General features: G+C 47.3%; 1 protein-coding gene across 1 annotated transcript in view; it reads right to left on the reverse strand.

Moving 5' to 3' along the window:
- Positions 1-16,567, reverse strand: part of HUNK (hormonally up-regulated Neu-associated kinase) — a 98,915-nt gene that overhangs the window by 45,704 nt on the left and 36,644 nt on the right. The window contains exons 2-3 of the mRNA XM_044251026.1: positions 14,007-14,299; positions 1,962-2,017 (exon numbers count right to left, since the gene is read on the reverse strand). Coding sequence (XP_044106961.1) covers positions 1,962-2,017; positions 14,007-14,299 — 349 coding nt within the window. The remainder of the gene's footprint in view (positions 1-1,961; positions 2,018-14,006; positions 14,300-16,567) is intronic.

Raw genomic sequence — 16,567 nt, forward strand, 5'->3', positions numbered from 1 at the left:
GTCCCAGCTTGGGTGCCTGTCCATTGGCTGCCATGTTGAGTGGAGATGACTTGAGGCATCCGAATCCAAATCCACCATCCTGCTCTCCTCCAGGGGAACCGTGGGCTCCCATGCACGGAGGGCTTGTCTTCCTCTCACTTGCACGGCTCTGCTCTGAGAGGGTTTGCCGGATGGCCAACCTGTAAGCTACTTATCCACGCATCCGCCATCTACAGAGATTGGTTCTTCCAGAATCTTCTGAGTACCCTTCTAACCAACAAAAACAGCTGTGCTTTTCAACACCGCTCATTCCACAGTGCATTTTTAGTGTCATACGTGATTGTCCAGGGCTATCACTTGGGGAGAAAAGAGAGAGCAAGCCCCCAGGGCAAGGGAGGGAAGAGGAAAGGGAAGGGACAGCGGGAGTAGCACCAGGATAGAAGAAAGATACAGCCCCTGGTGACCTGCCTTGGCCTCAGTCTGGATGGTGCACGGGGGACGTGAGCTTAGCCTTTACTATAAAGGACATCCGGCCTTCATGTGGCCTACTTTCTTATGATCTGCTGGAAATCAGAACCAGTAAGACATCCACAGGAATGTCAACATCTGTCTTGTTTAATGTTTCTGTATTTGGCCCTCGGGACAACTGAAACATGACAATGAAACAACACAATAAAAAGAAAACTCTTTGAATTCTCCATTATAAAGCATCTGATCTTTAAAATCTTTGGGAGGAAATTAAAAAAAAAAAAAAAAGGTTCCCTCTGGTTAGTTTTCTAAAGATTGGTATGTTCATTCATTAATACCTGTCGGTGGTGTTTAATCAGCCAGCCAAGGACTCCTGGTTTGGGGAGCCCAAGAATCTAACTGGGTTACTTGAATGACATGTTTCGGAGAGTCTAGTGATGGTTTTTAGTAGTTGCCAAACAAAATTTCCTTCTTGGGGACAAGAGTTAAATTCACACTGTTCTATTGATCCTTCTTTTTTCTCCTAATATAAAGCCTTTTCAAGCCATCGAGATGGAAAAAATGACTTGCACCTGAGGTGGGAAAAACAAAGAAAAGAGAGGAACTAATGATGGGGCTCACATCTGGGTGTAAAAATGACGCCATGAGACTTTTGCCAAGAGCAATCATTCAGGCAAACAAAAACGGATTCTTCTAGAAAATGAGTCATGGAGTGACCTCACTTATGGACCCTGAATTATGAACCAATTATGACTCAGTCTATCCTGGAACTTCCTTCTAAATTCTCCCTCTGTGGGGATTTCTCTCTGCACAACCACCATTGTACGATGGGCTTGGCTAAAACACAGAATAAAGTGGGGTTCCCTTTTACTTCAGTGTCCCGATATTCACAGAAAGGGAATTCAGCCATGGCTAAGCTAAGAGTAGGACTTCTGAACACAACTATTTCCCATTATTTTTTTTTTAAAGATTTTATTTATTTGACAGAGATCACAATTAGGCAGAGAGGCAGGCAGAGAGAGAGGAAGGGAAGCAGAGTCCCCAATGCGGGGCTCAATCCCAAGACCCGGGTATCATGACCTGAGCCGAAGGCAGAGGCTTTAACCCACTGAGCCACCCAGGCTCCCCTCTCATTATTTTTAAGAAGTTTTATGGTTAATCGAAATAAAAATAACCACTGTAAAATTCAGATCCACCTGAGTGTAGGCAAAGCTGAACTCTGGACAAACCGTGGAACACGGAACCAACAAATACTTACTTGTAGCTGCGAAATTCATTTTGTGGTCACTTTACAGTATTTCTACCTTCCCAATTATGATTATTATTAAAATTAATTTTACTTTCAAAACTATTATTAAACAATTGGAGGTAAAAGGAGGTGACCTCGAGTATTGTCTGGGATGAGAAACAGACCATGAATCATTTTCAAAGTCAATAATCCAGCAATAAATAACAGAGAATTGACAACACAACACTTAAAGGATAATCTTGCTTAAAAAAAAAAAAAGTCATACCAATCAGCTTGATATTATTGTCTTCATCTAGTAGCAAATTCTCTATCTTCAAGTCCCTGAAATAAACAAAACCACAGAGCATTTCAGATAAGGCATTTGAAATCGTGGAGTAACATTTTGCTTCTGAAGGCAAAGGAACTGTTTGAGAGCCACTTTGAACCAGCCCAAAAAGCCTGCTGCCAAAACTCACACGATCGACAAGTAAATATTTTAAGTATGATACAATTAATGGCTGCAGACTGAAAAAGCCAAAGGATTTCAGAAAAGCAGGGAGCCCTGAGGGCAGAACGCATCCTGAGAAGTATCTGGAAGGAGTGGGAACAAAGCTGAAACTTGGGATTTAAATAAACGGGGCTGGGACAGACTGGAAGAACATTCTGCGACAGGCACTGCCTGTAACAGGTGGGGACATACCAGTGCGGCCACATGCTGGTGAGCTGGTGAGAGACACCAGCCGCAGGAAGGAACAGACTTGAGGAAGCAGCCAAAAAAACAAATTGACAGATGACAAAATTTATCCGTTCTTCGAACTCCAGCCATGGAGCTCAAGTGTCATCTGCAAATTGGCAGGCGATCATCTACTTAAGCAAGCAGACATCATGGCAGAAAAATGGACACCAAAGATCTCAGCTCCTAATGCTGGTGCTACACCTGAGTGGATGTTACCGTTACCTACCCAAAAGGAATGAAGTTTGCAGATGGGGTGAAGATTGTTAAATAATCTGTGGGTGATTCTGACTGATCACGGACACTGGGGGACCTCGAAGAGTGGATGGGAGAAATGTATTCAGGCTCAGGCTGATCAGGCTCAGGGATCTGTGGGAGCTGAATGTAAGCTCCTAGCCAGCAGGAAACATGGCAGCCTTGCTCACCACTGCACCCCAGTACCTTTGCACGTCCCAGGCACTCAGTCAATACAAATGAATCTAACTTTACTGAAGAGACTGTTTAGGATTTCAGAAGAAAAAAATGTGAGCGGAAGTATATATTTGGTCATCAAAACCATCTAAGTTGATGATTACAGTATAAGCATCTTTAAGCTGTCAACTCAGACACACCATGAGTATTCGATATATAAGAACATCTTTCTCTTACAAACACACACACACACACACACACACACAAACACACACCATGTTCTCTTTCATGGTTTTGAAACACACAGCACTCTTGGTCCAGTTTTTCTCTTTTTCCCACTTTTGAGCAGAGGCATAGGCAAAAGAAATCCTTTTTTCCTCATATCTCTACTGTAAGGAATAGAATAGCGTAATCATAAGGAAACATGGCAACGGACAACACTACATCAAAGTCGTGGGACAAAAGGGAGCAGGACTTTTCATAAATAAACAGGAAAGCAGTGTCCCATATGTCATGAGGATAGTTGTTCACAGCTTGGTCCCAGCCAGGCCAGCTCTAGCCAGGAGCTAGAAATCTGGATTTTATCCCAGTTTTTTTAAATGTTGGCAACAAATTCACATTCAAAACAGTAACAACCATGCTGCATGGGCCAGCCTTGCAGACAAGACATGGCCTGCAAACTACCAATTTTCAACCTCAGTACGTGGGGAGGGGAAGCTGAGTCTTGAAAGGACATGAGATTGCCCAGGGAGAGAATGGGGGGAAAAGGGGGAGTCAGGAACACTGCTGTCACGGGAACAAGGAAGGGAAGCACTGGGAAGCATTTCAAGATGGGAAGAAGTCAAGTGCAGAAAAAGGTGAGCTCTAAAAAGCGTCCAATGTCTTTCAAAATTGGAAATGTGGCTGGTAGCCTTAGGGCTGGACACTTGGATGAGAAGGATGGTCTGAGTTGAAACTTGCAGCTAGGGAATATGGCTTTCTTCCAATCTGCATACACCCACCCACCCCCCCGGGGGGCGGTGGAGGGGGGGTAGAACTGGATCCTTCCACTTGGATCCAGTTGAAACAGTACACAGATTATCTAAACACAATGTCAGCCTTTAAAAGGTATCATGTGGGGCGCCTGGGTGGCTCAGTGGGTTAAAGCCTCTGCCTTCGGATCAGGTCATGATCCCAGGGTCCTGGGCTTGGGAAGCCTGCTTCCCTTCCCCTCTCTCTCCCTGCCTCTCTGCCTACTTGTGATCTCTGTCTGTCAAATAAATAAATCTTTTTAAAAAATAAAATAAAAGGTATCATGCATGTCCAAATGCAGGGTAACCCCCAATATACAATAATCTCCCCCTCGTTTTTCCAATGGGAAGACTCTGTCCCCCGTAAAGCGCTTTTGGAAAGCACAATTATGTAATTTTTTTTAATGCAATGGAATTATCAAATGACTATCTACGAAGCTGCACTATTGGCTTTAAGCGCATATACCATAACATTAACTTTAGAAATATTGTTCCCACACCCTCACAGTTCATGAAACAGTTTCATTGAAACGCGTCACAGCCAGGACCAGGATGACAGAGTCTTCGTGCCATATTACCCGAGGGGCACGGTCTTAAAGTTGACTGGATGTTTGTCACAAAGCACTTTTTGAATCGCTTGCTGGTAATCTTATTGCAAGCCATTTAAATAATAAGCGCCTATTTAAAATCTCTATAAATTAACCACTCAGTGAATTGTTCTTAGAGTCGTCTCCCAAACCCTCACAATGGTGAGGTCCAATCGTGAAACGTTATCATTAAAGCCCTGTAAAATGTCTTGGCCTCCCTTTCTCTCTGTTTCCTTGGGAGATTTCTAGAGCTCCCTAAGTCATAAGTGAGTCCAGGTGAATGTGGCTTTTCCAGTAGTAGTACTTTGTTGTTGAAAATGAGGTACTTCCTCTTTTTGGAGGAGAACCAGGACGCGATCTAATTCGACCTTATATTCAAGCATATACGGTAATTCCAAAAAAAACTGCCCTCGCACACACAACAGTGGGCCAGCAATAGCCCAAACTGTGATCCTGTGAAAACTGATTATAAAGCAGCAGTGCTATTTAAATCTAAAGGAAGGCCACAGTTTGTTTCTACAGAAATTCAACCTCCTTCCCTGGAAAGAATGGAAGCCACACTAAGGTATTGAAGGAGAAGTTTGGTTCAGAACATACACTACGGAGAAAAACAATTTAAAGAGGTGAGGTAGAGAAAGCAATTGCTGAGCATTATAAAGCGAAGCTGGATAATTCTGGAACCACAAAAGCCTAGAGAACAACCACAATGATTAGAAGAATGATATAAATGGGAGACTAAAAATAAGAAAAAAATGCAAAAAAAAAAAAAAGGCCCACTTTTGAAATCAGGAAAATGTCATAAAAGCAGGGGAGGAAGTATAAAATGTAATGATTAGGCAAAATGAAAAAAATGAAATCGGTTTTCATTTTCACCCACCGCATCCCAGAGTAACCTACTTCGACCCCTGGGGCAAACGCTCAGAGCAAATATGTTCACCGGCTGTTTGCCCCTGTATCGCCCTTTTGTCAATGTGTCTAGAAGATTTCAGCAATCACCAATCTAACTGCCTAAAGATTCCATGACTCGTTAAAGGCAAGCTCCATTAGTCTCTGTCCAGCAGATGAGTGAACCTAATCCATCCAAATGAAAGGAACATTCGACCGCTTTTGGCTTCATCTATTTCTACCTCCCACCTTGTCTTTCGAAAGATCTAGAAGGAGGGGGTGACTATTTTCCTTCTGACTATTAGGGGGAAAAAAAGCATTAAAATCATATTTTTAAAAGTACTTTTTGCCTAGTTATTAGCTCAAAGAGTCAAAAACGTGTGGATATAAATGTTCCTAGCAAAGCAGCTTTATTCATAATTACCAAAACTTGGAAGCAACCAAGCTGTCCAGTGGGTAAATGGATGAACAGACTGTGGTCCGCCCAGACAATGGAAAGAAATAAGCTATCAAGTCAGGAAAAGCCAAGGAGGAAGCCCAGTGCGTGTTTCTGAGTGGAAGGCGCCAGTCTGAAAAGGCTTCATACTGTGAGATTCTAACCATGGATCCTCAGAAAAGGGAAACCTATGGAGACAGTAACAAGATACCCCATTGCCTGGAGGAGGAGAAGGAAGAATAGATAAAGTAGGTTTTTTTATAGGTGGTGAAATTATTCTTTAGGATACTGACATCATGCATTTGTCAAAATCCACAGAATTATACACCACGGAGAGAGCCCTAAACCACGGGCTTTAGTTACTAATGATGTTATCAGCACCGGCTCATGAATTCTAAAAAAGGACTGCACTATTACAAGATATTAACAGGTAAAACAATGTGGAAGTGGGGTGGGAAGGCAAGTACAAACTCGATGCTTTCAGAACATTTTTCTGTAACCCTAAAACTGCTCTAAAAAAATAAAGTCTCTTAATTCTTTAAAAAGTAGCTTTTGGGTACTTTTCCCCTTTCCCTAGGAGTTCAGTCATGGCCACAGTCACAAGTGCCTCACCAAGGATGCTCACGGCAGTGTTGAGGATTCTTACCCCCTGAAATTAATAATGAGTCCCATTCAGCACAGTGGGCCACTCAGACCCTCTGCCTAGCTCATCAACAATGACCAAAGGAGCCACAAAATGTCCCCAAGAGGCCACAAAACTAAGAGACACCTCTTTGAATAATAAAAGAGGGATGAATCTATTCATAAGGTTTTAGTGTTAGCTATTATGAGGTACCTTTAAAAGAAAAGACTGGTAGGCCTCTGTTATCCAGAAATCCTCCCATGAATCACGTGAAAAGCATGGTGCTGACACTAGCTCCACCCCCAAGAACAAAATATTTGGCTCTCTTTAGTGTCAGATTTGACATGGGGGAAGGAAGGTTCTGGACAGCGGACTGGTTCACACTTGATGATGGAAGCAACGCTCAATTTCACAGTAATGCTCCTCGATCATATTAATCACTTTATGGAGAGGAGAGAGAAGTAGGACGCTCTTCCCACGGTCCGGCAGGGTGAGGACTTTCTCCTCGTGGTAGGCAAACTGGAAATTCGGAGTAAACTTGTAACTCAGGAAAAAAAGGGAAGGAAAGAAGAAGGCCCCACGGATGGGGGGAAAGAGCTTTTTCCTTGGCCAAAGGAGCTTCAAAGAGGGGTCAAGACAAGCAAGAAAGAGGACGGGGTGTGCCCCAATATAAGAGGGCACCAGAGGATCGGTTTACCTAGACAATGCTGGGTGGAAGGATGCATGTATCTTGGGAATTTACTAAAGGAAGTTACCATGTGTTTTGGGAGCAAAGGAGGGAGCCCAGCCCAGAAAAGTCCTCCCGGGGTACAGGCACGGACCCTCCTCTGGAAACTGGGCCGTTCTGGGAGACATGCCCAAGGGTCTCTCATCACAGCGCTCTGCAGACCTGACCGTGGGTCAGGGGTGTACCATGCTTCAGGAAGGGGGAGACTGGGGAGACTGAGAGGGCCCAGGGAGAGCCCTAATCACCAGCCCTTTGTTCTAGTTTATTTCAAAAGAACAAGCTCCAACAGGACTAGCAATTAAAGGTTCACCCACAGGCTACGAAGCACACTCCCCTGCACCTACTCATTCACCCACACTCTACTGGCATTTCTTAACCGATGGCAATCTCTGAGATCTGGAGCTAGCCACCAGGAACTCCAGTCACAGCCCTCCCAGACAGAGGGGCGTGTGTTGACCCCGTTGCCATAACAAACATACAGGGCCCCAGTGCTCAGCGGGGGAGGGGAGGGGAAGCGGCTGCTGGGCCCCTTCAGACCAGAGGCAGCCAGGAGCAGTGCCGCGGAGGTGTGGCGGGGAAGCATGTGTGTGTGTGTGGATGTGTACATGTGTGTGCATGCGTATGTACATGGGTGGGCAGGCATGTGTGTGTGCACAGGCATGTGTGTATATGGGTGGGCGTGGGTGTACACATGTGCACGCGTGGGTGTGCATGTGTATGTGGGTGGGCTGTGTGAGTGTGCATAAGTGCACGCGTGCATGGGTACGTGGGTGGGCGCGTGAGTGTGCATGAGTGCACAAGTCCACGTGTGCATATGTATGTGGGTGGGCACGTGAGTGACATGTCTGCACGAGTGCATGTGCGCATGTGTATGTGAGTGGGTGTGTGAGTGTGCATGTGTGCATGCGTGCAAGTGTGTGTGGGTGGGCGCATGAGTGCGCATGAGTGCACGAGTACGTGTGTGTGTGGGTGGGCGCGTGACTGTGCATGAGTCCGTGTGCACTCGCACGCTTGTGTGTGTGCACATGGGCGAGCATGTGTGTGTGTGCACACCTGAGCACACACGCAGGCACACACACCCAGAACACTGGGATGGGAGAAGAGGAAAAGGCTCTCCTGGGCTTCCTCAGGCCCCATCCAGCCCCGCAGGGAAGATCGAAGGTCGGGCCCCTAACAACCCTCCGGCCCAGATGGAGGGACCCCCGAATGGGGCCACTTGGGTAGAAGTGGAAGATGAGAGTGAAGAATCCGGCGCCACGCGCAGCCAGGGTTCAAGTCCGCGAAAGTAGGTGGCCAGGTGGGCGTGAGCAGCGGAGAAGATGGGAAGACCCAGGGCAGACGTACTGAGTGGTCTCGGGGCAAGACCCTGCAGCTGGGGACAAGGAGAGACAGGCCCTCTGACCCACCGCCCTGCAGCCCTGGGCAAGTCATTTAAATACAAAGTGCCCGACTCTGGTCTAAAAGACAGTGTCCCGACCGTGACCGCCTGGCAGGCCGTGAGCAGGAGTCCATGCGCGAATGTGCCCAAGCGTCTGGTGGCCCCTCAGAGGCCAACCGGGAGGCCAGCCGCCAGCAGGAAGAGACAAGAGGCTGAAGCGGAGGGTAAGAACGGCGCTGAGCCCAGTGCACTGGGGGGCCCAGCAGAGACTCGGGAGGGTGATTAATTAGGTGATAAGCAAACAGCATTGGGGGCTGTTAGCCCTCCAATGAAAGGTCAGGGAGCAGGAGCCCAGGGGGTGGCCAGAGCAAACGCAGACAGGGTTAGGTCTAGAGGCGAGCTCTGTGCCTGTGGAGATGGATTTTAGCAATAAGCTAAGAATAAGTATCCAAGAAAAGCACACAACTCCCCAAGGCCATCAGCATTTTGCAGGAAACAGGAGAGGTGATGTGTCTGGTTTTTTGGGGTTTTTTTTTGGGGGGGGGTTAGGTTTGTCTTCAAAAGCACTGTATTAAAAGCAAATGACTTTTTTAATCACTGGTTTACTTACAATATGGGCATTTTGATACAACACAAGAATAATTTGTTAAGCATGTACCTGATTCATTTATTCAGAATGAAACCTTTTATTGAGTTCCTACAGTGCTCCAGAAATGAACTGATTATAAAATCAAAGATACGTTTAGTCACTAAAAAGATGCGACTCTACAGACTGTGACCTGAAAAATAAACAAACTGGTACTAAGTCCATGAGGAAACTCCCTTGAAACTCCAGCGACAGTATGGAATATTCCAGAATGACCATGGACCTGGCTACCAGAAAACTTCCATCCCCAGGGCCAACTCTGACACTAGCTGTGCCCTTCGTGCCTTCAACAGAGTCTAGCTGCGTGCCTGCCAGGCTCGAGGCTAAGCTCGCCTGTGGCCTGTGCAGAAAACAGATATCAAAAAAGTCAGTCATCGTTGGAGAAAAGTGTTTGGAAAGCAAAGTGGAAATGCAGCGTGAGTCTATGACCAGGGCGGCCTAGCCCGGAGAGCCGCCTGGAGGAGGTGAGCTTAGGGCAAGGACCTGAAGGATGAGCGGGACCAGTGTGAGGCCAGGACATTGTGGAGGCTAAGCACTCAGTTTCCCAGGCACAGAATGAACAAGGTTGGCTTGGGAGCAATGAGAGCATGTGCTCGGTCCCTACCGTCTCAGATTTGACACGATACCTGAACTGACTCTCAGTCCTCACAACTGCCACGTGAAGTAGATAATCCATTATCCCCACTGTGGAGGGAGGCATGAAAGCCCGAGGGATCTGCCCCAGTGTGGCTTGTACGTGGCACAGCCGGCAGATAAGGGCGGGCGGTCTAGCTTCCGAATCAACACCCCCGACCGCGGGACACCCCACTCCGCAAAGCTGCTGTGTTAGAGCTCTGTGAAGTCTCGTAGTTCCGATCATATTTTTAAAACCCAAAACCTTTGATATACATCACCAGTGCCTCTGGATAGGTGCTCTCTCTCTCTCTCTCAGCAGAAGGCCCTGGGAACCCAAACAGTTCCTAATCTCCTCCGCCTTCCCCTACCCCTCCCCTCTCCAAGAAAACCTAAGGGTTAAAAGTCTCAAGACCTGGGGCACCTGGGTGGCTCAGTGGGTTAGGCCGCTGCCTTCGGCTCGGGTTGTGATCTCAGGGTCCTGGGATCGAGTCCCGCATGGGGCTCTCTGCTCAGCAGGGAGCCTGCTTCCTCCTCTCTCTCTCTGCCTGCCTCTCTGCCTACTTGTAATCTCTCTCTGTCAAATAAATAAATAAAATCTTAAAAAAAAAAAAAGTCTCAAGACCTTTCCAGTGCTTCTTGTCAGGCCCAAGAGAACAAAGAAGCGTCCCTCTCTTCCCCAGCATTTCTCTTGAGCACAGAGGGCCCTTTCCCAATACTGATGAATGACTAAGGTCATGGCCTTGGAACCGCAGCCCTGACGTCCGTCCAAACATGGGCTCTCACTCCCTTTGATCATGTGTCTCTCTGTCCTGGTCCCGCGGGGCCCCAGGGCTTGTCTCTTCCTGCTTAGGGAGAGCGGTATTGTGTGACCCTGTTATGTTTTGTCTGTACAGTTTGATTGGATTTTGTTATTTTGAATGAGCAGATGAATCTCAAATTAGCCTCTCGGTATAATCACACTTTTCACTGATGGATGTTAAGCATCAACGCTCCATCGACAACAGGCAAATCGTCAGGTTTTGGCATCGTGCTGGGTAAGCACGTTTGAGGGAAAGAGAAAAGAAAAAGCAAAAACTCTTAAACGTGGAGTATCTCAGGCAATCCTAACACGGGGTAATGAAGAAACGGGACCATACACTTCTTTTGCAAAAGGTCGCTGCCGTAGCCCTCTTACAGCAAAAGTCACAAAGGTATTGGTGGGTCCAGTTTACAAACAAATTTCTCTGCCAGCTCAGGGAATTTGCTAGATAGAGCTTTGGTTTCTTTTTTTCTTTTTCCACTTAGAATATTTACATGATTTTTCGAGATCTGCTTCCTTTAAATGATCTTTTAGTAGTTCTGAGTAGATAATTAAATATTTAGATCCCATGTCACAGGAAATGAGGGCTGTGCCAAGCATTAAGCTGATGAGAACCCAAGGATACAGTATCAGCCTAATCAGGAATTGCGCATTTAGAGCACACTCTCTGACCCGGTAACCATAACTGTAACCGAAAGCCCTTCCAATCACTGCATATGCACAGCAGCCAAAATTCATCCTGAATTCTTTGGGGGGACTAAATCTGTTTGCTCCGAAATCTGCCCACCAGCGACCCGGGCCACCCCCAAAATACTGCAGTCTCTTACTCGTTTGCAAAATCTACCTTCAAAAGAATTATGAAATTCATTGCATCTCTGTAGCACAGAGGAGAGAAATTCCCACCAAGCAGAGGGGCTACAGGGAAAAGCACATCAGCAGCAAGCTGGGTCCAGTATGCTAATAGCTGGCGGTATAGAATCCGGGAAAGCCACGATATTCAGCTGAAGTCACCCATTCTCACACGAGGTCTCCACCACCTAACCCCCAACGACGTCTGTGCGCACCGGCGCTCTTTACCGTGATTTCTAGAAAGAAACAGGAAGAACTCCTCCAAAACAACACCCAGCTTTCCAACCCTCCCGAACTTTAAAAGATCTGAGCCTCTGCCCTTCCAGGCTGACGGGATCTCTTTCCAAGGAGCAAGGAAGAAGTAGAACGTCAGAGATCAGAGGAAGAAAAGCACCCGTCTTTGCTATCAAAACATTATTAAATTCATTCCTTTGACATTCTGGCAGTAATTGCACTGAGAGGGATTGGAATTTGTTAAAATTACTTGAAAAGGGGTGTTGAGAGTTTTCTGCGCGAGAGGCCGGGGAGTCATGCACAGCCCTCCCTGGCTTTCCCTTGTGCGTCCCCGGAGGCCTGCGACGCCGGGCCCTCCTCTGAGGTCTGACAGCACGAAGCCCTTGTCACAACACCCCAAGCATGCCCCCGCCCCCGCATCCAGGTTCCGCTGTGGCCAGCAGAGCCCGTTATCCCGGCTGATCCATTCCCAAGGCTTCTGTGCCTTTGTCATCGCCATAAACAGAGCGCGAACCAGGCACACTCGCCGCTGTCATTCTCCTAATCATGGCAGAATGGTGACAGGGCAGGCTTCACACCGGCATTGTGGGAGAGAGCCAGAAATAGTGTTATTCACTTAAAATTTCTGAATGTTCCCTTCCTTGTGGATCTCAACTCCAAGAGTTCGAATGAACTGTGATTTCACGACGACACGGCTGACTAAAAAAATATATATTCACGGAGAGAGTCTCTCACTCGGGGAAGGAACGATCCATTTACAGGGTGCCTGGCCAGGGCCGGCCCCGGAGCAGCCCTGAGCCAGGGGACCTCCCCTTTCGGTATCCCAAGGCTTCGCCCAATGGGGCAGAGCATCCAAGCCCATGAGCGGGGAAAGCCCTCTTCACCTGGAAAGCCTACAGGTTCTGTCAACGAAAGGCCTAGAGCTGCCCTCTGCACCCATCAGAATATGAGTGGTTTTCAAACCCAGAGCATGCACCATGAGAAGCTGAATTTTTAAAAATATGTGTCTGGGGGCGCCTGGCTGGCTCAGTGGGTTAAGCCTCTGCCTTTGGCTCAGGTCATGATCTCAGGATCCTGGGATCGAGCCCCGCATCGGGCTCTCTGCTCAGCAGAGAGCCTGCTTCCTCCTCTCTCTCTCTCTCTCTCTGCCTGCCTCTCTGCCTGCTTGTGATCTCTGTCTGTCAAATAAATAAATAAAATCTTTAAAAAAAATAAAAATAAAAATATGTGTCTGGTCCAAAAGTCAAACACAGAGCAGCCATGTGACCTAACAGGTCCGCTCCTAAAGGCAGAATTTTGCAGAAGGGAAAACATGCTCATGCTGTAGCCTGTATACGAAGGTTTCAAGCAGCATCGTTCACAGAAGCCAAAAGGTGTACACAGCCCAAATGTCCACCAGCTGATGAACAGATACACAAACGGGGTCTCTCCGTACAGTGGACTAGTACGCAGCCATAAAAAGGAGTGATAATCAATGAAACAGGACCCTTAATTTTTCTCAACAGCCCAGAGTGATTACTGATCATAACTTCAAGAACGAAGAACTACGCACTTATTGGTGAAGTCCACGTTTCCTTGAGAGGAAAAGATGGCCACTTTTTAAAAAAAATTTTTTTTCTCACTTCCTTTTAATACAGAACTAAACATGGCAACATTGCCAAGAATGCTATTTCCTTTCCCTTCTCCTTGTGGAGCTTCTCTCAGGAGGGAGCAGATCATTTCAAGAAAAAGTTTGATTTTCGCAAGCATTCGCAAGGTGGGTCTGGCTTATGGGAAAAACCCTCCCTTGCAAGTGCAAGGTCACAATTTACATGCTGATTCAGTTCAGCTGAATAACACATCTATGGAGTGACTACCACAGGTAAAGCAAATATAATGAAAGCATCATCCTTAGCACGAGCCGAAAAACCATCTCGTGCCATCATAACACTGCTTCTTCTTTCAGACTCCCAAGCAACTGGACTCATTACTATTTGCAAGTCAGAAGAGCAGCCAACACTCAACGTGGCTGTTACTACGTACCAAGCCCACTTCCAAGTACTTCTCATACATACACTCATAGCCTTCTCTGTTAACCCTTACACCAGCCACAAGGTAAGTATCGTTATTATTCCCATTTTACAGAAGAAGAGACTGAGGTTCAGAGTGGCTAAGTAACTTGCCCAGCGTCACACAACTGTGAAAGGGTAGAGCCAGGATGCAAACCCAGGCGCTCTGGCTCCTGATGTCACTCTCTTAATGCCACGATGGCATTAACCCAGCCCACAGAATAATTCCACGACACATGCACAAGAACGGTAAAGCCCCCTGCAACCATATCAGCCTTGTGCAGAGCACGCGGAAGCGCTGTCCAGCCACTCAGCACAGAGTCACGATTGCGAGCAGGGGAGGGCCCTCACCTGTGCACCACCCCCGCCCGGTGCAGGTGCTCCACGGCGGAGATGAGCTGCCTGATGTATCTGCGGGCTTCAGACTCCTCCAGACGCTTCTTCTCGTAGATCTTGTGCATCAGGTTGCCCCCAGGACACAGCTCCATGACCAGGTAATAGCTATTCTCCGTCTCCAAGATATCGAGGAGCTGGGTGATGTTGGGATGGCGGATCATCTGCTGAATCTGCCCTTCTCGCCGAAGGTTCTTGGTGACGTAAGTGTCCTTTTTGGCTCTCTTCTTGTCAATGACCTTTATGGCCACCTGAGGAGACACCGAGAACACGGCCATTGTCAGGCCCTGCAACCACAGCTTGTTCCCCGTGCCAATCAAAAGAACCCCAGGAAGATACATAGCTACTCCTCTGTCCCAGGAGAAAAACCTGATTTAAAATGGCATCAAGGGGGGGGGACACCTGGGTGGCTCAGTGGGTTAAAGCCTCCGCCTTCGGCTCAGATCATGATCTCAGGGTCCTGGGATCGAGCCCCGCATTGGGCTCTCTGCTTGGCAGGGAGCCTGCTTCCTCCTCTCTCTCTGCCTGCCTCTCTGCCTACTTGTGATCTCTGTCAAATAAATAAAATCTTTTAAAAATAAATAAATTAAATAAATAAAATGGCATCAAGGGGATGGGGGCGCCTGGGTGGCTCAGTCGTTAGGCATCTGCCTTTGGCTCAGGTCATGATCCCAGAGTCCTGGGATCAAGCCCCGCATAGGGCTCCCTGCTCAGCAGGGAGCCTGTTTCCCCCTCTGCCTGCTGCTCTGCCTACTTGTGATTTCTCTCTGTCAAATAAATAAAATATCTTAAGAAATAATAATAATTAAGTCTTGGGGGTGCCTGGGTGTCTCAGTTGGTTAAACATCTGCCTTTGGCTCAGGTCATGATCTCAGGACCCCGTGATCGAGTCCCACATCAGGCTCCCTGCTCAGGGGGGAGTCTGCTTCTCCCTCTGTCCCTCCCCCTGCTCAAGCTCTCACATTCTCTCTCACTCACTATCTTTCAAATAAATAGGGAAAATCTTTAAAAATAATGAAATAATAATTAAATCTGGCCACCACTCACCTGAACTATGACATCAATGTCCTACCTCCTTTCCCTGGTGCTTGTCTTGACTCCCCTTGAAGTCACTCTGTGCTCTGCCCTAAAATCATTGGGTCTGGAACTCTGATTTCTTGTGTAAATCTCTTCGGACATATCACTGCCTACAGGGCAAGGTCCACACTCCCTGGCCGGGCACTCAAGCTCTACCACCTGGGCCAGCCCCAGCTGCCCTGGGCGGCCAGTCTCCTCTTTCTCCCAAACACACACCGGGTGACCCTCCAAGTCTGTGCTCATGCCACACACCCCCCACCCATCTGAACACTCCAGTCCTCGAGCCATTAACTCCAGTCCCAACTCCCTCCCAGAGGGTGCTTTCACGCCTTTTCCCTCGGGCCCACCACAGCCATCAGCTGGGATCCCCCTGAAAGCGCCCATCCCTTGAAGCAGGGACCACGCTCCTCCTCTCCAACACACACACTCTGCACAAACAGTAAGGGACCAACAGGTTACTACCTGAGCAAATCCTAAATATCTTAATTTATTATCTCTTCTGGAGAGCAGAGTCTCACTTGTTTTTTGTTTTGTTTTGTTTTGTTTTTAAGTTTGTAATTGACATGCAACAGCACAGCAGTTTTGGGTGTACGACATCCTGATTTGAGACATCCTGATTTGAGATGGTGTTGAGCCTACAAATGGATTACCACGATAAATTTGGTGAACATTCATCACTACACATAGTTACAACTTCCGTGCTTGTGTGATATGAACGTTTCTGTCCTGTCTCAGCAGCTTTCCGATACACAAGACGGTATCATTAACTAGAGACATCATGCCATGTGTTATAACCCTACGACTTAATTCTAACTGGAAGTTTGTGCCTTCTGAACCCCTTCATCCACTTTAATGGGGATCTTCAGGTCCCTAATCCAAAGATATGATGAAGAGGGAACAATCAGCCAATGCACCACACAAGCTGGGGGTCTGCTGTACCCCAAGTCAGCCTGGGGCTGAGGTTGTCCCCCCAGAGTGGGTGAAGCTACACTCTGGTTGCAGTTTGGTCCCAACGAGGTCAGGAAGTGCTAGACTAAAAGCTTTATAAACTATACTCATTTGTGACCCCCCCAAAAGAAAAAAATATATAGATACACATACACACACGTGCAAACACATGCCTAGACACCCACAGACATCCACACCCACATACACACTTCTATGTGTGCGCACTTGAGTCCCCGCGTGTATGTACCCATGGTCTCCTGGGTGGGGAGAGAAAGGGATGCTGAGAAGTACAATTAGAGTCTCTCTCTGCTCGAGTCTATGTGGCAATGTTTTAAAAATTACACCCTCTGGCAATGAAATTCTTCAAAGTCCTATGAACAGACAATAGTCTGAAAGCCAGGCGGTAATACGATCTGCCCTTTTCAACAGAGCACACAATAATTATGAGGATAATTTATTTAGCTCTTCAATCTCCTGTCGTAGGTTACATAAGG

Source organism: Neovison vison, chromosome 6 (genome assembly GCF_020171115.1).
Source record: "Neovison vison isolate M4711 chromosome 6, ASM_NN_V1, whole genome shotgun sequence".
Lineage (NCBI taxonomy): Eukaryota > Metazoa > Chordata > Mammalia > Carnivora > Mustelidae > Neogale > Neogale vison.